Source organism: Malaclemys terrapin, chromosome 7 (genome assembly GCF_027887155.1).
Source record: "Malaclemys terrapin pileata isolate rMalTer1 chromosome 7, rMalTer1.hap1, whole genome shotgun sequence".
NCBI classification, from domain to species: Eukaryota; Metazoa; Chordata; order Testudines; family Emydidae; genus Malaclemys; species Malaclemys terrapin.
The window spans coordinates 56,948,745-56,973,652 of record NC_071511.1 but is presented as its reverse complement, the minus strand read 5'-3'; the positions used below and the strand labels follow the sequence as shown (position 1 = coordinate 56,973,652).

Here is a 24,908-nt window from a genome sequence, read left to right as displayed (position 1 = left end):
ATGAAGGAAACCACTTCAAGCCAGGGGGTGCAGTAGCACCCCCTGCAACCCTAATTCCAGCACCTATGCCTGGGCGTATTCCTAACACCTGCAACTGTGCAGAGAAAGGTAGTTTTGTTTTGTAGAGGATACTGATATTTCAAAATTTGGTCTCGTTCTGATTTGGAACAAAACCCCAAAATTCTTTGTGAAAGGGACTGGAGTCCTGGCTCTGGGCCTGCCTGCCTGCCTGGGGGCGCTGCCGTGGACGCTGGGACGCTGGCTGGAGGCACTGGGGTCTGCAGCTCTGAGGCAGTCCACCAAATGGTTCCATTGCAATATCGTCAATTTCGACGAATCAGCATTCTCCAAAAGAAAAAAAAGTTCTGGAGAAAACAAAATTTAAATTGAACCAACTGTTTTGATTACAACAACAGAAGCCAAAACAATTTCATGGAAGCATTTCTGTCCAGACTTCAGAGGAGCTATGCTGCTTTACATAAACTGGGGATCTGGTCCCTTGATGTCAATGGAACTATGCAAATTTACATCTGCTGAGGATCTGGCCCATTGATTTTGTGTAAAAACAATTTAAAGAAGCATGAAAAATGTGGATGCAAACCTAGTTTGGCCAAATTGCGAGCACCTTGCTAGGGTTTCACTGGGCCTGTACTAAGTTAAGCTCCCTTGGACTTCATGTTGAGCTGATGCCTGAGGAAACATTGAGTAAACAGTTCAGGATCTGGCCTGTTTACGGTTCTCCTTAAAATAACATACAGCTATTTCTTATGCAGAGGATGAATACTAAGGCTGGTGACTGGGCTATTAATGATGTTGCATTAAGTTTTGCCCCTCAACTGACCAGGATGATTCAGAGTAGAGAGGAGGGTGCGGTAAAGCACCAGGTTACAGGGATTCCACTCATGGAAATAAAGCATATGTATGTAAGTGTAGCAGATTGGCAGGGGTCAGCTCTGACAGCTGTCAATCACCCTCCCTTCTGTTGAGGCTTTGCAAACTACACCCACTCTGTCCAATCACTTTGGTTGAGAATTGGGACTAACTCTGGAAGGTTAAAATAGGCCCGGAAGACACCTTGAGCAAGTGATGCTAACCCCTAAATGAGACTACAAGGAGGCTGGAGAGGGGTGAAATGGGACCGGTGCCCTAGGTCACTGTAATGCAATGGCTAGCCCAGTAACATCTGGACTGCTTGGGAGACACCAGATGTATCATTGGGAGTCCACTGAGAGAGATCAGTGGAAGAGGAAGTTCCGCTGGCACTTCACAGGGCTGGGAAGCTGGGCTAGTGGAAGCTCACAGAAGCGGGACACATTGCTAGAATGCATATGGCGCCTTCTATCAAGCAGAGTGACAGTTAGAAGTAGTGGTGTTTATTGTTTACAGGGTGTCCAAAGGGTGTAGGTGCAGGGACTGTGACAACCCAGAAACCCCGGGGTGAATCTACTGGAGAGAGAGAAAGAGAAACAAGCCAGGAGCCAGCAGGGTGACATACAAAAAAAAATTGTTTTTATTTCTCATGTGCGCACACACACAAAAAAAAAAAAAAAAAAAAAAAAAAGGAGAAGAGGAGGAAGAAAGAAGAAAAGATTCAAACAGAATTGAAGCAATGAGGAAAAGCCAAGAATGGCTGCAATAGCCTAGAACAGGTATGACCCTACGCCTGACAATGCCCTCCTCTCCCACCCAGCTTCCTCCCAACGGCTGCTGCTAGTTCTGGTTTGATTGTGTCGTCAGTTCTAGAATTGTTATTTGATCCCTTTTTCCTGCCTTTCAAATCTTTGTCACCTTCCCAGACCTGAGCGGGGAGCACATTGCAGTAGTATGGGTGGGTCCTACAGAAACCCTCATCCAGTCAGTCCCGAGCAAGACGGGTCTGGCTGTTGTTTCTTTCCTTGGGGACTGCAGATCCTTTGGGCGAAAAAAGTAATTTTTTTTTCAACAGTTCAGTAAAACAAGATTCCTTTTGGGGGGAAAATGTATCCAGAATAACACTCGCGAGGAGAGATGGGTGCAGGGTTGTTTGGGTTTTGTTTCTTTAATATCCTCACATTCACGTTGTGATTAGTTCTGAAGCCTTGCTCTGAATTTGACTCAGCACTATTGATGGATCAGAAAGCATGCAGACATGGCCCCGTTTCAGCACCCCGAGGTAAAAAAACCCACATTTACAGGTCATAAAAGGTGTCGCTTTAATGGAATCATCCCTCCCTCCCTTCCCTCCCCCATTGCTCCCATATCCCAGCAAGGCCGCTAAACAAGAGGTCAGTTAATAAGAGGACACAGGAACTTCAGAGAACAGGCCTCAAGTGCCACCAGGTTCCAAATGCCGCATTTCCTGTTCCTTCCAGCAAAGCACATCATTTGCAACAGCTCATGGGATTCTTTCCCCCGAAAGAGAAAAAAAATGGGTTGTGCCACCCTTCTGCTTGGTCTGTTACAGAGAGCAAACATGGCGATGGAGCAAAGAATGAATGGAAAAGACAAGGAGAGCAAGGAAGAAGAGTAAAGAAAAGAATGACAATAAAGAGAAGAGAGAGAGAGAAAGAGGAAAGGAAAATGAGAGGGAAGGGCAGTGGAAATCATTGCTATTGCTAATAATACTTTACACTTCTGTAGAGCTTTCTATCCAAGGACCTCAAAGCAGTTGGCGAAAGTAACAAATTCAGCCTCACCACCACTCTGTAAAGTAGGGAAGTATGATCATGCCCATTTGACAGGTGGGGGACTGAGGTGCAGAGAGATGATGTGACTTGACAATGTTTCCCCAAAGCCAAGAAGAAAACTCAGGAGTCCTATCTCTGTCATCTGGTCTGACCACTGGAAACATCAGTCCCCTCTCCAGAAGTGATGGTGGGCTAGAAATGAAGGAGTAGTGGAGGAAGAAATAAAGGGTGTTGGGGAGGAAGATAAAGAGGAGAAATGAAAGGAGGGAGAGGAAAATAAAGGAGATCGAGGGAAGGAAAGAGAGCAGAATGGAGGAGAGACGTGAAACACAGCGACAGATTTAGCTGGATTTTGCATAGTGATTTTGTTTTCCTTCCAAACTTTATTTTTTGTTTGTTTTTTGTTGTAATTTTTTTTTAAGAAAAATGAAAAAAAAAATCCACCTAAAATAAACCAACTCCCAGGCTCCTGGGGAAGGAGCCCTTCTACAATTTGGCTGTTCCCTCAGGTTCTGGATTTGTGCTGTGCTTTATTGAACAGATAGTTTTGTTTTCAGTGAGCACAACGAGACTTGCACAGTACAGACAGAGCGTTCCTTATGTACAGGATGAGACGAGGCTGTTTTAATAACTACCATGATGAAGATGGAGATGAACTTATATACAAGAGGAATTGCCTTCACATTACACACATTATCTTCCTACAAAGCAGCAATTGTTTTTGCAAATAACATAATATTAAATAATTGGTAGAATTTTTGTGTTTCCTGCATAGTCCAATCTAATGGAATCTATATGAATATTGATGGTTTTCTTCTGCATAATATCACCACATAAATCCCCGTGTCAGCTACTAGACTTTAGCTATAATACTGCTTTACAATGCATCCATCGACTGTAACTCAAAACAACCAACACAAGAAACTCTTTGGCAAATGTAATTCAGTACATTCGCATGGGGCTTTACGGGGGAGGTGATGGAAGAGGATAAGAATGCCTAGTCCTCTGCATATTACTCTGTACTTCTGTTTTCCTGATCAAACCCACTTGCTGTTCTTCTAAACTTTCCAGGCCAAATCAATGCATGGGAGAAATCCCCTTGCATCAGTGGAGTTAAACCAACTATGAATTTGGCCCTCTGAGCATCAAATTAAACCAGCCATGACTGAGCCAACCAAATCCTGCCTTCTTAGCCTGTACTATCTCTCTGTGAAATGCCATCATAAGAGTGGACTTTTCTCAATGGCTAGTTGCTTTGGAACAGGCTTCCTGAACTGCATGTTGTCCAATGTGAGGTGTGTCAGTCTCATGTTTTCTAGCCCCCTGGGTTATTCTAGTTGTCAGGCTGGGTGAAGCTGGATTTTGGACAAGGAGAGCAGAGGTACTACTGAGAGAATCAAATGGGGACATCACGGCTTATGGTCCAGCATTTGTCTAGTATGTGGGGGACAAACCAAGGGGATGATAAGGGTGAGTTTTTAAAAATGATTAACCAGTGTCTCTTTTTTCATAGACTGAGACAATAGGCAAAATTCTCAGCCCAGTCACAATGACATAAATCTGGATAAATTCCAATAACCATTGACTTCAGTGGGTTCACAGTAATGAATCTGGAGCAACTCCATTGACTTAGTGGAGGTGGAGTAACTCTGTTGACTTTACTGGAGTTACTCAAGATTTACCAGAACAGATTTTAGGCCCTTATCTTCTGTGTAAACAAAAACACTCCCTCTTAGCATTCTGTGCCATCCCATTGCAGAAAACGCATCCATATGGTCACCCTGAGATATGCAAGTGCTGAAAAGAGCTCTGGGTGAGTGGGGTCTTTGGGCCCATACAGCCAGTTGCTGACGATGGACTTTTCTTGCCTTCAGTCTAACCCTGGAGACAGAAAGCTGAGTCAATGTGCACATTTCATTCAGAGGCTGGGAACCATGGGCTATATACAAATGCTAGTTTTGGAAATTGCTCCACGGTTCACATTTCCACCCTCAATAGGTTGACTCCTTTATTCATGGACAGTGGCCCACTCATCTTATCCCAATCGTCTCTCTAAACCAACAATAAGAATCTACCTCTTGCTGCCCAGGAGATCAGCTCTAGCCTTCATGTTTTCTTTGACTAGCTTTTTGGGAGTGTCAGTCCAAAGAACAGGAGCATCTGAAGTTGCCAGCAATACAGGAGTAATAAGCATTTCCACTGACAATCAGCCTTTTGCAAAACAATGCTTGGCAATCACTGGGGAACCAAAGAGAGCAGAGAATCACTACAGAACCATTACAAGAGCATTCAGGAATCAGAGAGTGAATATTATGGGGGGTAATATAGGGTTGAGGGTGCAAGGATGAGGGTATAGGGGATAGATGTTAGGGTGCAGAACACAGAGAACTAAGTGTAGGGATTAGGGTGAAGGGACCGTGGGAATGGGATAGGGCATAGATAGCAAGGCTGTAGGGGTTTGGGAATTGAGAATAAAACACTTAATGGGACTGTAGGGATTAAGATGTAGGTATTCAGGGACCAGTGTAGGGCACAGGTATTAAGGTGTGGGAGTTAAGATGTCAGGTTGACTGAGGCAGGTGTGGGTGAAGGGAGTAGGTGCAAGTTTAAGTGCATGGGAACCAAGTGTAGGGAACCAAGCAACAATCCCAGCCAATTCTGAATTTGTCTGTTTCAGCTCTGCTGGCTGAAGGGAGATCTAATGGACCTGCATGAAACCCCACACGTTCCTTTCTACCACAAGCGCAGTTAGAGCAAGAGACTGGGTTTGTTTTCTTTGTTTGATGACAACTGACACGGAAAAAGCTGACTTCCCACGGGGTGCGTTTAGTTGGCTGGTTTGTTTGGTAATTTTTTTTTGCCAGATGTGAATTGTCCACACTGCTCCCCAGAGAATGGGATTGGGATTAGGAAAAGAGGAGGTGATGGGGCCTCCAATCCTCTCCACCATCACATTCTAGTGCAAAACAGAAAGGAAATGAAACCCAAGAGTGAAAGGGGAGCATCAAACATCAGAGGAACTTGTGTGCCATTCGGGCGAGGGGATTTGGGTTTATTTTTCTAGGGTTTTTTTTATTTTGTTTTTTTGTTGATTTTATTATTTTTTTTTAGAAAATTGGGGATTTGTTCATTTTTTTTTCCTTTTTACAGACCTTCATGACAAAGCATAAAAACACAGTTATATTTATATATCTATTTATATATTTCTTCATTTCATCGGTCGGTTGGTTGATGTCGCTCCATCCTCCTGTCTGAACTGATTGTGTGTCACAGAAATCATGTTTGTGTGTGTTTCAACCCAACTCCGGCCTGCGAGGTCACAACATGCCGGGTGTGGCCTTCAAACGGAACCTTGAAGGAAGCCAAGACATGAAGAGAAGAGTGGGGATGGAGCACACAGAGAGACCTGGGGCGGGGAGGAGGGAGGAGGAGGAATGGAGAGTGTTGCACTTGGGCCTTTCCTTCACTGCCAGATGGGTTGCCTCTCTGTGCTGCCATCCCCATGCTAGCCAGTCCCTCAGGCCTTTGAAACAGGCTTGTCGGTTAGCGTTTTGAAGCATCCACCATGGAAGAAAGTTTCTCGAGGGAACAATTTGTTGCAGGTGGTTTCCTCCCCACTTCACCTTGCCTCTACCGCTCCCTGGAGAACAGGGTCCTGTATAAACAAGGGTTGCGGGTTGCATTGCTTGAATTCCCTCAGTCTTCAAAATCAGGGAGGCCTTGCATGGCTGAAGTGTGCCTGGGATGGTTTGAAGGTCTACAGCAGCAGGTGAGCTGGTCACAGGCCTTTCCTGTTGTCCATGGAAGTAGTTGAGTTGGGGCGAGGGACAGAGTGCAGGGGACGCGTATTTCTCAGTCCGATGTTGCGATCGCTTCGATCCAGCACATTCTGCAGGGAAGGGGAGGGATAGCTGGGCATGGAGGGGGACGGAGAAGTTCTCTTCACCCTTCCCGGGGATGGAGAAAGTTGATCAGACAGGTACAATATGAAGGCCTAAGCTGTCGCCCTGCAGTTTCATGTGGTTTCCATGGTAACTAGTGGCGGTCATAGGCAGCGGCAGCAGTGGGAGGTGCAGCGCCTCGGGATGTGGCACTATAATAATAAGGGGAACCTGAAAGTTAACACAGGAGAAGAATGGACTGGTTTGAAAGGACAAACAGTAAAAAAATAAAAATAAAAAAAGAAGAAAAGAAAACAAAACAAAAGAAAAGAACAAAAGGAGAAGGACCAAAGGAAGGACCTGTGGCCAGGAGCAGGTGGGCCAACACTTCCACCCAACTGCTGTATTTCTCTGAGGATACATTGCCACACATCATGCTCCTGGCAGAGCTGGTCTCGCCAGGGCTGGGAAATCCTCTTTCCTGTAGACCAGCCATTCCCATGCTATGGGCTGCGCCCCCACTTGGGGTTGTGCCATCAGCAGATGAGACTGCGATCCCAATTGAATATGATGGCACCTCCACCAAATGGCGCCCTCTGCTTGATGTTGCATGCACCCTGAGTGCACACCTATTTCTGCTGGGGCCCTGTGGAGGCGCTGCAAAATGAGCACCCTGTCCTGGATTCTTTGGTTGCTTTGTTGCTTTCTGGTATTGTGGGAATCAATAAGTCTCCAAATGGGGGTGTGCAGGCAAAACATCTGGGACCCATTGCTGTTGCGCTGAGAGGTGAGTGTGTGAGTATCACTCTGGCAGCACCCTGTACCTGAGCTACAGCAATTCATCTGCTGTAGGCCTCTAGGGGTTGGATTGACTGAACAGATGTGATATGGAGCTGCCAGCCATCTCCAAACACAGCTGGGGGAGAAACAAAACAATTGTCCGTTGTTTCATTGCTTGGGATTTTGGTCACACTTGGAAGAGAAGCATTCCGGGTGGTTATTGGATGGGAGTTAAATAGTGATTGATTATTAAGATCACATTTGCTGAGGTTTAACAACACTGGAATAAAATTTGTAGCTATTACCCAGTTGTTAAACCTTAGTGAATATGTAGTTAATAATCACAGCTTATTTATTTTACATACAATAAATCTCATCCTGTTCCCCTACAAGGAAATGCTGTGTGAGAGGACAGAGTTTTAGGGCTTTTCTCCCTCCCCCCAACAGATTTTACTTTTTCTGTGAACATTAGGTTCAGTGGGGCTCCAACCCTGCTGGACAGACTCCACCAGCCACCCACAAACTTGGTCAAATTGACCCAGGCATTGTGGGCATTGCTCCTGGGTGGAGAACTTGCTGACCACCCTTGGAATGGGCTCTGGGTGCAACCCATGGAGAAAGGAGAATCTGAAGTGGATTTCTGCCCTAATCTGAAGTAGAGTCTTGGAGCAGTCTCAGGCCAGAGAAAAAACAGATGTCATGAAAATACTCACTGACAGGCCAGATTGGACAGTGAGGGAAAGGACTCTTAGCCTGGCCAGATAGTTGCAGACCCATTTCAGAAAACAAACGAACAAACAAAAAGAAAACAAAGAGACGTACAGAAGGAGCGCGAGGCGGGTGTGTGTGTGTGCGGGTGGGCAGGTACTCACTTAGTAACGCGGGGTTGCTGAATCGCCAGGCCTCATTGTAGGTCGTGTACTGAGGGTGACTGTAAGGGTTCCCCGAGAACTCACTCCCTGCAAGGAACACAGTGGGAAGTGAAACACAGTGGGAAAGACATGTCTCTACCCTTCCCCTGAGCTGGTGCTTAGGTTCATCTGACCCAGGCCATACCAGTTTGTGCAGTTTCCTCACCCACCTGGAAGTGCAACTTAAGGATATACAATTCTTTAATTTTCAGTGCAATGCTGCCAACCCTGGACAGTCAAAAAGCATGAGTCAGGCCCTCAAAATCACAAGATCTTTCTAAAATGTTTAAAATATTGGTGTCTTTTTCTTTGCCGCCTGGTTTCCAGATCTGCAGGGTGCACTGTGGGGTCATATTTTCAAGCTTTGCTCTGCAACCATGAGGGATAGGAATTTGCTTTTTTTTTTTTTTAAATGAAAGCCAAGATCCACACCTAATCCCATGACTCCAGGAGCTGGGCCTTTAAAAGAAACACCAAATATTGCAAGACTCATGATAAAACCACAGGAATTGGCAACACTGTCAATAGCAACTCGCGTTGGTCAGTTTTGTTCTTAGTAGGATGCTGGGGGTTGTGAAATAGGGAAAGTTTGTTAAGGAGGAAATCGTGGGTGGTGGTCATCAGAAGCACTTCACAGGGAAGTGAGGGGGAATGTTATATATGAACTGCAGAGTGGAATATGAATGCACAGCCCTTTATTTCCTCCCCCCTCCATAGCATCGTCCAAGACACAAGAGTGGCTCTGATGTTATGGGCGCCCCATTGATATTCTCTCAATGACTCTTTCAAGTACATAAAAGGTTGTTACAAGGAGGAGGGAGAAGAGTTGTTCTTAACCTCTGAGGATAGGATGAGAAGCAATGGGCTTAAATTGCAGCAAGGGCAGTTTAGGCTGGACATTAGGAAAAACTTCCTAACTGTCAGGGTGCTTAAGCACTGGAATAAATTGTCTAGGGAGGTTGTGGAATCTCCATCATTGGAGATTTTTAAGAGCAGGTTAGATAAACACCTGTCAGGAATGGTCTAGATCAGGGGTCGGCAACGTTCGGCACGCGGCTCGCCAGGGTAAGCACCCTGGCGGGCTGTGCCAGTTTTATTTACCTGCTGATGCGGCAGGTTCGGCCGATCGCGGCCCCCACTGGCCGCGGTTCGCCGTCCTGGGCCAATGGGGGTGGCGAGAAGTGGCGCGGGCGAGCGATGTGCTGGCTGCTGCTTCTCGCCGCCCCCATTGGCCCAGGATGGCGAACCGTAGCCAGTGGGGGCCACGATCGGCCGAACCTGCCGCGTCAGCAGGTAAATAAAACTGGCCCGGCCCGCCAGGATGCTTACCTGGCGAGCCGCGTGCCGAACATTGCCGACCCCTGGTCTAGATAATACTTAGTCCTGCCATGAGTGCAGGGCACTGGACTAGATGACCTCTCGAGGTCCCTTTCAGTTCTATGATTCTATGACAAAACTTGCTCAGGTTACAAGTCAAAAGGTGATTTTTCCAAATGCTAGTGCAACGGATGCTGCTTGAGTTTGAAAGGCGAACTGGGTTCTTTCTGCCTCTGGGTTCTCTTTGTCTCTTCATCTTTGCCTGAGATGGGCCCAAACCAACATGCCTATGAACTCTGTGAAATGCTGGAAATCTGGATCAGGATCCAAATTTTGCAGCTTTGGCTCAGAAGAGCACCCAGTGCACCTCCCTCGCTACATGGGCTCTTCAGGGCTAATGAACTTGCAACTGAGAAAATATGACTGGAAGACAAACATTGAGGTCAGACTGGGTGATCATAATGGTCCCTTCTGATCTTAAAATCTATGAATCTGTTGAATAAGGAGATGGCATTTTTAAATAGATACTTGTTTGATCATCACCTCTCTTTAATGAAACTGCAGACAGGCTGGGAAAGAGCAATGCCAGCCGAGAGCTAATGCAATGCACTCAAATGTCACTGAACATAGGTCTGAACTTTGACAGTGGGAAAAGAACAAAGTGGCCATGGTGCCTGGTCTGTACAGTCTGATAATAACTTGCCAGCTATTCTCTGTAGGGACCAGAGTCCTTGGTAGAGAAACAATGAGTGTAGAAAGCATCCAGGCCTTCTAATAGAGATCCACAGCATGGAGGTTAAAGGCAATAAAGCAAAGTACATGGAATGCCTCAGACACAATTACCAAAGAGATTTCAATTCATTATTCTCTAATCTCTGCCAGTGCTTCCTTCTCAGGAGCATTAGAGCGAATAGGCCATATTCTCTGCTGGTGGAAACTGAGTCCATGGAGTCAACACAGCTACAATGATTTACCCTTGATAAGGTCCTATTGGGTTTTCTAAGGAATTTAGAATAATAGCATAAACTAGTCACCATAAAAAGGTCAACTTTTGTCAAGAGCTATACCCCCCCTTCCATCCTCCCCTCTCTGGGGTCTAAGGTACCGCAGTTACAGTAGTTCTTACTCTGAGGGCTTGTCTGCACTTGAAATGCTACAGCTGTACTGCTGTAGCACTTCAGTGTAGACACTACCTATGCCGACGGGAGGGGCTCTCCCATCAGTGTAGGTAATCCACCTCCTCGAGATGTGGTAGCTAAGTCAATGGAAGAATTATTCCGTCAGTTTAGTGCTGTCTACATGATGACTTAGGTCGGTTTAACAATGTTGCTCAGGGAGTTGGATTTTTCATACTCTTGACTGATGTAGTTAAAACAACCTAATTTTCTAGTGTAGACCAGGCCTGAGTAGAGGGAAATAGATCAGATTCTCAGATTCTACCGAGTTGGAGCTGTTGGCAAATGTTGACTTTATAATGGCAACCACTGAATGTGCTTCCAATCCAGAAACATCCAGTCCTGGAAACCCTGACGGATAGATGGGGGATAGTCAGAACATCCCTGCTACAGATAACATGGGATGCCCTGGGGGGCAGGCAGAGGGAGACTACACAGAGGCAGAGTACCAAGCATGGCCCTGCTGTAACACCACTGAAGTGTGCTGCTCAGCAGAGTTGTACCAGGGAGAAACCTAGCCCAGAGAGAAGGAAAAGGCCAACCAGATGGGCATTTCTGCTCCAAGATGGCTCATATAGCATAGCCCATGTCTCGGTATGGCTGCGGGGGAGAGCAAAATTCTGATATTTCAAAGCCTCTCTCTCTCTCTCTCTCTCTCTCGCTCCCTTCTCTGTTGTCATCCTAAACTGTTTACAGTGATCCTAAACCACAGGTTAAGTAGAGGAGAAAGAGCCCCACTCTGGTGCAGCCATGGGGATTTGGGGAGGATGGAGGGCAGCCATTGGAAACGGTGTTTATTGATGAGGAGTGAAAGCATGCATGCAGTAGGATAATGAGCTTTTGAGCTCAACTGTGACCAAGAGGAACTGAGCTATTGCCTTTCCCGATCGCTAATGAAACAAGTGTAATTTCCTCATCAGCATTGGATTCTGTTTAATGCTCCCCCCGTTGCTGCTACCAGCCCTCTGCAGGCTCCATGCTGCTCTCTCTAAACCCCTTCTCCTTTTGGAGAGTCCTCCAGAGGGTTTGCAGAGTGACTCCAGCAGGCAAAGGGGTTGAGGCTGGGGCTGCCAGCTTCTCTAAGAAAGAGGGGGAAGGGAGTCAGGGATTGAAAGTGTCCTGTCACTTGAGCAGCAAGCCTCCCAACATGCACAGATCCAGCATAATATTAAAGTACTGTCTGATTAATCCTCCTTTGAGTGACCAATTCCTGTCCTTTGCAGGACGATGCACTCAGTGACCTAGTAGCTTCCATCCATCTCTAGAGCCAGTGAGACTAAGTTGCAGCTGTGAAATGTGTGCAAACAGGTGACTGTGAATGCAGGACACATCTTAAGGCAGCATCTGTATGAGCCAGAGGGATACTTGTACCACAGATTACCCATTTTGCACATGTCTGTGTGTCTCTAAGGAGGACAAACTCCTTTCTGTTACACCAGTGCAACCCCATTGATGTCAGCGGGGTTTTACTGATGTAACAGAGATGCATTTGGCTAGAGCTGGTCAAAATGTTTTAGAGGGAATAATTTTCCTTCTCAAAATGCTGCTTCAACTAAATTGAAATATTTCACAGGAATGTGTAGATTTCAATGACATTTTCAACAGACAAGTTACAAAATTATTCAAAATTGAGTATTTCGTTTAAACGTCCTTGTTTTGTTTCCACTTTCTCATTTCATCTTAACTTTCCTGTTTTGTTTAACTTTCTTCTTTTGTTTTATTTTGCTTTGACATATATTATTGAAACTAAGCATTTTGATAGTATCAGAATGTTTTGTTTCAATGTTACTGCACCAAATATTTCAATATTTTGATTTTTTGTCACAATTTGAGATAAAAAACAAATTTTGAAATGTTGGAATTTCCTGCAGGACAGAAATTCCATGTGTGTCCCTTTGGATCCTGAATGCAATCCCCTGAATCTGAACCTTTCTTCGCAGAGTCTGTGTTGTCTTATGATTCAGTTCTTTAGGCCATACATCTGCACCTCATGTCCAACCACAGAGTCACATCTATGCTCTGGCATCTGTATCATGGCAGCTTAACACAGGAACCAGTAAATCAGGGAGGACCCAAAGAGGCTCCAGTGGTGAGGTCTCAAGATCCCTGCAGTGGAGTGGACGTTCAAAGCAACTGGACGATGCAGCTCTCTGGCATGTCGGTACATTTGATTACATCCCAGGAAGATGTTCTCCGATTGGTCAGCAAGAAACCTTCTCTTACATAATTCCTGTTTCTGATACACTTAAAGAGTTTCCTACTATTTGTATCTAAGTCTCTGGATGTTTGCATTTCACATTCCCCATTGGGCCTATCAATGTCTATCTCATGTTCTATGGAACACAGTTATGATGGCTCCAGTTGGACTAGAATACAGGAATTGCCAGACTGGATCAGACCAGTGGTCCATCCATCCAGTCCAGTATCCTGTGACTGAAAGTGGCCAGCACCTGGCACTTCATAGGGAGGTGTAAGAAATACCACAGCATGTCCAAGTAGGCACCAGGAAAAATGTCCTCCTAACCCTCAGGTTGGCTTAAGCCCCAACATGGTTGGATTTTCATTTTCAGAAGGATACCTATTTGGCTTGAATAATTTCTTACACATTGCAATTTAACTAGCCTGGTTTTTTTCTTTACCTTCCTGCTTCCATTCTTTGTTTTGGGTGTCTGCATGCCCTGGGTGTTAACTCTGTTGTCATATGGGTAAGCTGAATTCCCTTACCCTGGACTTAAGGGTCTCTCTGATTAGCTTCCTCATTGTTGTCAAATGCACATTTTCTAAAGCGGACTGTCCCAAAGCTAGATTTTGGTATGATCTCTGCCATGGGGATGATGAACTTCATTATACAGTGGTCACTAGTATAGAGTGCCTCAAGGAGAATTACTTCTTAAATAGACTCCTGTGAGTTACTAAGCGTATGTCTACACTTCAAAAAGAGGTGTGTTCTTAATTTGGGTTAAAATAGCAGAGAAGGCACGGCAACACTACTTTAAGCATAAACCGGTTATAAGCTTTAAATATGTGATTTACCTGAATTCACCCATTATGACTGGGTTTTAACTGCTATACATCACCTTTGTGTTCCCCTCGCCCTCGAACCAGCTGGGGGCCAAGCCAGCTCTTGGCACAACTCAGAGCAGGTTAGGGGCTGCTCTAAATAATGCTGACTCTGCACCACTTGGAGATTTCAACACACAGATAGCGGCGGGGCAAGCTTTGCAGCCCCTCTGCACTGCTGGAGTGGTGAAAGAGGCTGGAGTGGTGCAAGGGGCTGGAGTGGGAGCCAGAATCTGGCCCTATCACTTTTCCTGATCCTATAACCTGACAAGTATATCCCCAGTTATCTTAGGGCTGTAGGCAGTGGGTAGTTTGTTAGCCCTGGGCAGAGAACACTACTACTACTAGCCAGTACCTCTAGGGATGTAATCAGGGATTAGTCAGTTAAGGATATTAGGGCTCAGACCTGCACACATTTATCGTCAGTGATAGTGTTCACTGTTGTGAATAGCCCCGCTGACTAGCAGTATGCTCAATAACGTTTACCAGATCAGACCCTTAGCTAGCTATTCCTGGGGTCTGGGCAATGGCTAGTTGGCCTTTCTGTGAGCAGCAGGCAGTACAAGTTAGGCTAGGTCTACACTACCCGCCTGAATCGGCGGGTAGAAATCGACCTCTCGGGGATCGATTTATTGCGTCCCGTCAGGACGCGACAATTGATCCCCAGATCGGCGCTCTTACTCCACCAGCGGAGGTGGGAGTAAGCGCTGCCAACAGAAAGCTGCAGAAGTCGATTTTGCCGCCGTCCTCACAGCGGGGTAAGTCGGCTGCGATACGTCGAATTCAGCTACGCTATTCACGTAGCTGAATTTGCGTATCTTAAATCGACTCCCCCCTGTAGTGTAGATGTACCCTTAGTCAGACTTGTGCTGAGTGAAGATATTTATCCGTAGCCAATAGGTAGCAGAGAGCCATTTGTCTCTTGGATGCATGGAGCAGGTAGCTAGATATCCTTATTCTGTGGGCAGTGGCTGTGTATAAGAGCAAGCAGTCTGTGGGTGGCTGGTTAGCCCTTGGGTTGTTGTAATAAGTAGTTTTCCTTGAGTTGTGCTACTTATTCCTGGTATGTGGGCAATGGGTTCTTAGTGAGTCTAGGCTGTGGGTAGCACTGTAGCCATCCATGGCTGTAGATAGTAAGTTACCATTTGCATCTGGTCCTTAGCTGTCCTTTGGACAAAAGACAGCTTGTTACCCTAGGTGGGTGGGTAGTTAATTATCCTGAGCCATGAATAGTGGATAATAATTTACATGGACAGTTGGAAGTTAATTACGATAGTTAATGAATACTAAGATTAATTAATTACCATAGGTTATAGATAGCTAGTTGCCCTTAGCTGTGATGAATCAGTTTTCATGGGCAATGGTAGTGCATTATGTTTGACTGTGAGCCATGGGTAGCAGGCAGGGCTTTAAGGGCAGCAGAGACACTGATGGGAAGGGACTTAGAGCTGTAGCAGAATACTCCAGTGCCTGAGCAGAATGATCAAGGCCTATACACTGGCTAAGCACAACACAAATGCTTTTGGCATTGACTTACCAGGTACCATTCCTGCGAGAGTTGAGGTTGGGTAGCTGCCCTGTCCAGTCGGCGGGACATGGGGTGGGTAACCGGGCAAGGTGGTGCTCGCCATGTCACGACCTGGAAAGAGAAGGAAGTGGGGACAGAGGATGAGCAGTGACTTGAACTGAGATCCTTCAGCACAGAGCCTGGTGTCTCCTTCTTTCCAAGTGTCCAGGAGCCTCTTGGGCAAACACTCTGAGACTCTGCCTGGGACCTCTAACCTTCCTTTTCATTGGAAGATTTTCGTTTGGAGACCTTGATGCTTTTGAGTCCAAGCTGCAAAGAGGGAACTGAAAAGGAGCCTCTTCAAGGCTCAGAGTCATTCATTTCATCCCACTGTATACACTGAAGCTAGTTGGGCAGCTTGGATCTATTTAACCTAATAGAAGCAAATCTAAGCTGCATAGGAAGTTCTACCACATTCATCACTGGAGTAGCTGAGTTCCTGCATGTGGTGCAGGCAGAGAGAGGCGGCATGATCCAGTGCCTAGAGCTGTCAGAAGACCTGGCTTCCATTCCCAGCTCTGCCACTGTCCATCCTTGGGCAAATCACTTCACTTCTCTGTGTCTCTGTTTCCCCTCCCACTATTTGTCGGTCTAGGCTGTAAGCTCTTTGGGGCAGGGAGTATCTCTTCCCACATGTGCACAATACCTAGCACAATGGGGCCCCTCTAGGTGCTGCTGTCATACAAATAAAAAATAGGACCTGGGGTTTTAATTTGATCCCTTCTTTACTTCTGTCACAGATACAAGTTTTCACTGGTTCTTTTGCAAGCCCCGGAGTCAGGACGCCTTCGCCTGCAGGGGATGGGCATGGGGATGGGTGAGGGAGGAGAGGGGCACAGGCCGGTAGATGACAGGGGTTTATTTTTCACCGCTGAGTAAGTGCAGCTGTAGGCTCCTTGCCTGCTGCCAGAGGCATGTCCTCATTGGGACGGGTTCACCTGGAAGCGGGCCAGCGAGGAGGGCATTTTGCTGTGAGTGCTCATTGTATTTAAATGAACTAAAATCATCTCAGAAGCTGCTGGGAGTTTCAAGCCAAAACCAAAATAAAAACCCCTCTAAATAAATTAAGACAATCCTTTCCCCACCGCTGCTGGGATCTTCCCACCTCAACCTCCTATGCTGCCTACCGAGATCTCAGCCCACACCAGCCTCCAGATTCCTCTGCTGAGCTGTAGCTTGCCATGGAGCTTGTGCCGTTGGCTGCTGCCTTGTTAAATCCATTCTCTGTTCTGTTTGGAGACCTGAATCCCAATTCTCCTTCATCTGTGCCCATGTGAATCAGGACCAGCCACCCCCCAGAAGTCAACAGAGTAGCACTGGTGTATATAAATGTAAGGAAAACCAGGCCCACTGTTTCAGCTCAGCTTATGGGAGAAATCAAATCTGTGGACTGGGCCCTGGAACCAGCCTTACATTCAGCACTCAGGGTAAATGAACCCTACCTCCCAGCAGAGGGTGAGTTCTCTCTAGTGGGTGGTGGGTAGAATCAGTGTCACAGCTTTTGGACTTTGACTAGTGATTGGTGAACCAGACTGGTTAAAATAAGAAGAAATGCAAGCCTTGGTCTGTCCCTTGAGAGGGTCCCCACCCATTGCCATCTCTCCTCACCCTGGATGGTGGGAATTGGCGGGTTGGTTCTGCTGCACTCTGTCCATCCCCCAGAGGCAATGCCTAAGAGCGCATTATGCCATTCTATTCTATTCTATTCTATTCTATTCTATAGGTTCTTATCCCACCCTCATCACGGTGGTACCTTAGTGATTTCCAGTCATGCATTAAGCAACGTAACTAACATCTGTCATGTGTGGGTTGTTCTTTCTTTCATCCTCTCCCTCAGGGGAGAATTATATGTACAGTGGAGCGTCCATGCTTTGGACTCGCTGGGCTTTCCCAGGCTGAGCAGCCTGGCACATTACAGCAGGTGTCAAGTGGGGAAAAATGTCACCGAAAAGTGGTGGAGACCTCTCGGCTTGATATCCCTGTACTGAAATGCTGCCGTGGCAGGTGAAGTACATACACGTTGACATTCCTACTCAAATGTGGGGACGCAGGCACATGCACACAAATCACACGAGATCTACGCCCACCCAGATCTAGGTACACCCCCTTCAGATTCACACCCAGATCTAGGTACACCCCCTTCAGATTCACACCCAGATCTAGGTACACCCCCTTCAGATTCATATCCAAGTATAGGCACCCCCCGACTCACATTCATACCCAGATGTAGGCACACCCTTCACCCTACATTCACACCCAGATGTGGAAAATACAGTTGGAGTTGGACACCTAATTCCCTAAGGCTCCTTCAACAGTGCCAGCCTGGAAAAAGAAGGTGACAGCTCTCCTCCGTCTGGGTCAGTGTGGCGATGCAGACTGTGCCACCATCTTGGCTGTGGTGGAATCAAACCAGATTACACATCAGAGTTTCTCCATGGGTTTCTCTGCTGACATCACATGGGGGCCCTGCTTTACTTTGCTGGGGTTTCACTTGGTTGTAGATTGGTAGAACCTGTGACACTCTGGGGTCACGGGGGGTAAAGCTGCCTAGTTCTTTAGATAGGGTTTTGGTTGCCTCTCAAAAAACATCAATGGCCTCATTGAGGAACATTTTTTCAGGGTGGTGAACACTCACTGACATCAATGGGACTATTCAAATAAGAAAGAGAACGACAAGGGGAATAAGAGTTCTGCAGTGGAGCCCTGGAGCATGCCCTGCACACAAACTTCTTTCAGTGTCAGTGCGCAAACAGGCTCATCACATAAGTTCCCTCTAAGCTGCATGGTCGCCATGCAGGCAGGGAGAGCCCAGCCCAAGCCCACCAGAGCTGCCAGGGAGACGAGCCCGTCTGTCGGCCCGGCCCAGCCCAGGCCCACTGGAGCTGCCTGGGAGAGGAGCCCCTCCCCCATCCCGGCCCAGCCCACGCCCGCCAGAGCTGCCATGGCCGGGGAGAGGCACCTCTCATCTGGCCCCGAGCTGCTGCCGCGAGAGAAGGCTGAGGGGTGTCCTCTCTCACCACCACAGACCCGGGGCAGCCTGCACCCCAAACCCCTCATCACAGAGCCCGCGCCCTCAGCTGGAGCCCTCACCCCCTCCCACACCCCAACCCTCTGCCCCAGCCCTGAGCCCTCTCCCGCACCCCAATCCCCTCATCCCCGGCCCCATCCCAGAGCCTGCACCCCCAGCCAGAGCCCTCACCCCCCCACACCTGAACCCTCTGCCCCAGCCCTGAGCCCCCTCCCACATTCTGAACCCCTTGGCCCCAGCCCTGCCACACATCACCTCCATATTGGTGCACAGAACAAAATTCATTCTGCACATGGATGTAAAAAATTAGAGGGAACACTGCTCATCACCCACCTGAGCTCACAGGTCAATGACAAAGCCAGATTGCTGTCTGATTTCTGACAAGCCTCCATTGCCAGGCCATTCCCGCAACCCAGGAACCTCCTGAGTGATCAAAACGGAGTCCTCGACTCAACTGTGGCTCTCTGAGCTAGAGAACGGAACCTTGAGCTTTCTCCCATCTACAGTTCCCTGGCCTGAAGGCAGAGAGATACTGAAGGAACCTGCATCTCCTGAAACATTTCACCGTGCTCTGCTCCAGAGGCTGCTTGTCGAATGTGCAACTAGAGGAACATTGCTGGAGATAGCTTGGGCTAGGCGAGACACAGAACTTAGAAGCACCAAGACGCTGCCTTTAAGCTTGGACCAAGAGAGCTCACAATTCTGTTTTGCTTCCTGGTCTCCTACTGGGAGGTTCTCAAAAGAGCCAGAAAATAAGAAATAGAGATTTTAACAATGCAAACCTCGATGAAAAGGGAGACGTTAGAGGGAATAACAACAACATAGGAAGTAGAAGGCAGAGGTGGCACTGTTTGCATTGGGCACTTTCCAAACTTAAAGTAGTCATGGGCCCTGAGCTGAAAAGCTTAATGCACTTAAAGGACATGAAACACATTCTTCAGACTTGCATCTGAAGAAGTGAGGTTCTTACCCACGAAAGCTTATGCTCCCAATACTTCTGTTAGTCTTAAAGGTGCCACAGGACCCTCTGTTGCTTTTTACAGATTCAGACTAACACGGCTACCCCTCTGATACTTGATTCCCTAGATGGTAGAGCCAGAACTGCCACCTTGGGTCATCCAGTCTGAGTCACCACACACTTTTGCAGGATGGAGTTCCTACTATTTGATAGACTCCAAGGCCAGAAGGGACCATTGTGATAATCTAGTCTGACCTTCTGTATAGCACAGGCCAGAGAACTTCCCCCAAATAATTCCTGTTTGAACTTATTCAGAAAAACATCCAATCTTGATTTAAACATTTCCAGTGACGAGGACTCCACCACAACCTTTGGTAAGATGTTCCAATGGCTAACTGCTTTCACTGTTACAAATGTACACCTTATTTCTGGTCTGAATTTGTCTAGCTTCAACTTCCACAGCCATTGGATGGTCTTAGATCTTTCTCTGCTAGACTGAAGAGCCCATTATCAAATATTTGTTCCCCATGTCAGTACATCTAGATGGATCAAGTCACCCCTTAATCTCCTCTTTGTTAAATTAAATAGATTGAGCCCCTTGCATCTATTGCTATAAGGTGGATTTTCTAAACCTTTCAGCATTCTTGTGGCTCTCCTCTGAACCCTCTGCAATTTGTCAATATACTTTTTTAATTGTGGGCACCAGAACTGGACACAAGATTCCAGCAGAGGTAAAATAACCTACCTGCTCCTGCTCATCTAACCCGTCTGTGAATCTCTGCTGTGTTGGTCCCTCAGTTGCCTCCCACAGGAGTCTGTTCCATTGTCCAACTGCCCTGGCAGGTAAAAAGTTTCCCTAGTATCTAGCTCAGATTTTTCCTTCTTTGACCTCAGGCTTCTGCTCCTTGTCTTAGCAGCTTCTTACACTGTGAAGAAGCCTCTTTCTTCATTTCTATTGTTAGCTCTAAGGCTGGCCCATTTGAAGACTTCATAACTTTATCACCTCTGCTCTCTCCCCACCACACCTCTTATCTTTCAGCCTTTGAACCATTGTTGTATTAGCTGCAGCTTCTTGATCTCTTTCCTTAGCTGGGGGCTAGGACTGCTCACAGCAGTCTGGTGATGCATGCACCAGAGCAATGATACTGGGATGGGAGGGAGCAGTGCAACAGAGTGGGGAGGAGAGGGATGCACAGGAGGGTACAGGGAGTGGGATGCAAGAAGAGGCAAGCAGAACAGGATGGGGTGTGGGCGGAAGCAGTGCAGGGGGCAGGGATGGGAGAAGGATGCTCTGAAGCTTCTGGACTGTCCTTTCTGCTCCTCCATCCTCTCTGTGGGGTCAGGGTGCATGGTGATGTGGTGCCAAAACCCTTTTCCCTAGGAAAAGTGACTGCTGTGTCATCTCAGACCCAAGCTAGGGTTCCTTGGTGGAGGAGTATGGTACATCTCCATTGAGAGACTTCTGAATGGGAAACCCAGATGTGCAGAATTGGGCCAAGTCAAATTGGCCATCAGAGTACTCAGTGAAGACCCAAGTAGAACCTAGTTCTCAGCGAGGTAGGCTACCAGACAGAAACCCTGGGCCCCCAACCTAGGTGTCTATGTCAGGGACTCACCCAGCTCAGAGATCTAAAATGTGGCTATAGACTAGCACCCATGGTCGTTTGTGCCCTCAAGAATGAGGCAAGTGTCAGAAAATATGGAAGAGAAAACTGTATGGTGGGATCAGGCCCAATCCAAGTTTGACATGGCAAACCGCTACCCTCACATCAATGAATGGCATCACTCTGCCATCATGGCAGGTATTGCCAGTGGCGTACAGGTGAGTCAGCTTGGGTGACCTTGGTTTGTATAGAGTTAGGCATGTGATAGATGGCAAAGTCTTTCAGACTCTCTCATCACTTGGGCAGGCCTTATCAACTTCAGGTGCCCGAATCGATGCTAGGTTGTAGCGCCTGTCTAGGTGGTGAGAGAGGGGAGTTTCTATGTCTGAGTGCTGCTTATTCTGAGTGCACCATACAATCCCCAACATGTTTGCCTCTAGCACATCTGTCTCAGATAGGTTTGCTGGCAGTCAAAAAGGCAAATTTGCTATGTGTGGTCTCCTCCTGGGATCTGGAACCTTTACGGCCAACAAAGAACTCTGAGCACTGGGACCTCTTTGCAACAAGTCTGTCTGCAGTGAGGACACAAGTATATAACACATTTCAGTGCAAAATGACAAATGTGGTGAATCAGTGTCAAGGTACCTGTACCAAGTGCACTGTGGTCTAGCGTGATCACTCCCTACCTTTGTAGCCTGGAGATTTGCATGGCCACCCAGCAGCGTAGAAGCTGAGCATCTCCCACATAACTGGGGAGAAGCTGCCCTTCCAAACCAGGGTTCAATAACCAACCCAGGACAGATTAGCCTCAGGCAGTTGCAGGTCTCTATATCCCAGCATAGCACAGCAGGTCTGGCTGGCACCCAGAAGGAGAGAATCGTGGGTGGGCAGGAGTGAGGGGTGATATGGGCAGAGGTTAATCCTGTTTGCACAGCCCCCAGGCACATGGGGTTTTTCCAGTCCCTCCTCTGCTTTATTTCTCTTTTAAAGCATTGAATTTTCAGCTCTAATCCTTTCTAAACCGCAACATTTTTCAGGCGCTCTGTGTAAGTGAAACCATAATCTCTGGTAAAACAGACTGCTTAAGCTGCTGCAGCATTAGGCCAATCTGATCCAGCCCCTGGATTTCCTCTCTGCCCAGCCACCACAGAGAGGATTTCAGCTTGAAAGGCTTACTAAAGCCCTCGCAATGGGAACAACAGCGCCAGGCCTTGCCTTGCAAAGCTGGGCAGGGTTAAGGGACCAGAAGCTATTTGTCCCAGTGTTTTGAGGTGGTTAAAGCACCTGCCAGACTTGCAGTGGAGATGATCCCAGTCCCCACTTGCACACATCAGGGCTTAGGAAGAAAAATTCCTCACACCTTTCAAAGGCAGCACCTCAAACTCAATGGAGGGGATATAGGGGTGGAGAGCAACACAGCATGGGTGACAGGGACGCAGACCAGAGACCTTCCTCTGGTGGGCAAAGAGTGCATGATCAGAGGGCCAAAGATGAGCATCTGTCTGTCAGTCTACACTAGGAAACTGCACAGTTGTAATTCACTTGCAAGACAACTCCACTGGTGGACAACACATAAACATGTCTACCACCATGTTATCTAACCCTGCCCTGAGTAAAAGCACCTATGTTTGTCTGCAACCTAGCTTTCCCCATTGCTACCACTGGTAGAGCTACCCAGGTAGTGAAGTACAGCTACACAGTGTGCCATGTAGACATGATCGATCAATCGATCCCATCCTCCTAAGAATCTGTCTCTCTCTCACACACATACACACACACACCCCTAAGCAGCTAGAAGAGACACCCACTTTTCATTTTAACTCATCCCAAACTTCAGTTGCAGATTCAGTCTGGATGGTGGGCCCTTTTCACTGTAACTCTTTAATCCTGTGGTATTTCAGGTAAAGGAAGGCAGACCTCTCCCCACATCTCCCCCCACGCACAGACATCCTGGAAGTGGCATCAGTCCAACGAGCCATGGCGCTGCAATACGCTGGCTTGTCTCTTTCTCACTGGGAGGGGCGTCCCTCGGTAAGATTGCATTAGGGAACCCCGGCAGTATCTGTCAATGTCTTATTACTATGGAAATCAACCAGCAATTGAATCAGAAATGGAACAGCTTGTGACCCCTCCCAAGAAGCGAAGAGCCTCATTCTATCTTATTCTAGGTTCCCTACACATTGTAAAGGACGCTCGGTGTCCAGATGCTGCCCAGAGTCATGTTGGGGAAAGTTTTGGGGGACCAGAGGTGTGGGGGGTGTAGCTACTATGACACTCATCTGTAACAGAGCTGCAGAGGACTAAATATCTTCCCCACTTTCAGCTCCTCTCTCCCCCCTGTACTGGCTGAGTTATGGCTGTTTTCCTTCCCTCCTAATACTCTCCTCTGTTATCCTGGTGGGCAGGCGGAATTGGTGATCTCTGGCCTAAATTCCCTCCACAATTTTGGCCAGACAGAGCGAGAGGAAGATTCACAGCTTTGGGTTCCTTCGGAGACTCATCTCAGCATTTATTGCCCTCTCTGTGGCTGATGGGGGGCGGGGGAAGCGGGTTGGTTTGCAGGAGGGATAAGCTGCTTGTTTTTCAGTGCCGGTTTCCTGGAGGACAAACTAGCTGCATTCAGGGTTTCTTTTCTTTACACAAAACAAGGAAGGGAATTCCTGGATGGCATGTCCCCACTCAAGGGGTCACTAGGCACACCCTCTTAATGCACTGCTGTGCACTGTCTTGCCAATATTTATGAGTCCCTCAGCATTTCCCTGGTCTATCTAAGGTCTTTATCTGGCCCCCACTCCTATTGTATCTGAGCACTTCCTGATCTTTAGTGCATTTATCCTCACACTGCCCCTGTGAGGTAGGGAGCACTATTATCCCCATTGTACAGATGGAGAACTGAGGCATGGAGATGCTAAGTAACTCACCCAAGGTCACACAGGAAGTCTGTAGCAGTGCAGGATCTTGAACCCAGCTCTCCCACGTCCTATGCTAATACTCTAACCATCGAACCAGCCGCCTTCCCCATGGCAGCTCCCCCTGACTTAGAACAGATTGTCCCGTGCAAACTGGCAGGGCCAGATCCTGAGTTGCTGTAAATTGGTGAAATTCCACCAAAGTCAATGGAGCCATAAGTCAATTCCACCAAAGTCAATTTCCATCTAGTCAGGATCTGGCTCCAGAGGTCTTACGAGTCCTGCAGGTGTGACATACTGTATCTTGCACTGTGGCTGTTTCCACTCCTTCTTTGACCTTCCTTTTGCAAGAACGTTATGAAAATCATGCTCAAGCTAAAAATCATCCTGTATTTAAAACTCTCTCCCCCTTTCCCTGTGTTGCTAACATTCCCTTGGTTATAACAATGGAAAGGATGCAAAGACCCTAATCTGCTTTTCAGGGCAACTGCTCTTGCTTTCTGTTTGCACTGCACTCTGAGTGGACAGCGAACCGTGTGGAGCTAGTTTCTGTTTCTGCTCCGATTCATTCACCATTTTCCAAGCCCTAGCCCGATGCTGTCCTTTGAGTTCTCAGCACTGCAGGGAATTGCTGAAATACATATGCAAAGGAACAACCCCAGACCTGTTTTTTCTTGAAAGTCAAAGCTGTTGTGATTTTATTGATGTTTATATCAGGTTTTGTAATGCCCTTGCACCTTCCTTTTTAAAACTGTATTTTACAAAATCTACATTTTTGGTGTTGACAGTAGCTCTATAAATAAACAGACATGTTATCTTCACCTCCTCCCCTACTGGAAAAATCGAGGCTCTGCAGTCCTCAAATACAGTACAGCACGAAGCTTCCAGTATATTGGGTGGATGCATGCATTCTGTCAGAACATGCTTAACTTTAGTCAGCTGTGTAGCCCCATTGAAGTCAAGTCTACATGGCTCTAGGAACATTTATCTGCCGGTACAACAGTTAAAACCTGGACAAAGAATGATGTGCCTGGTAAGTTTGGCAAATGCAT

At 47.2% G+C, this 24,908-nt stretch overlaps 1 protein-coding gene across 2 annotated transcripts in view; it reads right to left on the bottom strand.

Annotated features, from left to right (window-relative positions):
• Positions 1-3,111: 3,111 nt before the first annotated feature.
• PAX2 (paired box 2) overlaps positions 3,112-24,908 on the bottom strand; it is a 100,398-nt gene continuing 78,601 nt past the window's right edge. For both annotated transcript variants that reach the window (XM_054034864.1, XM_054034865.1), the window contains exons 8-10: positions 15,328-15,429; positions 8,200-8,286; positions 3,112-6,759 (exon numbers count right to left, since the gene is read on the bottom strand). In XM_054034864.1, the coding sequence (XP_053890839.1) occupies positions 6,638-6,759; positions 8,200-8,286; positions 15,328-15,429 (311 nt within the window). In that variant the 3' untranslated portion in view covers positions 3,112-6,637. The remainder of the gene's footprint in view (positions 6,760-8,199; positions 8,287-15,327; positions 15,430-24,908) is intronic.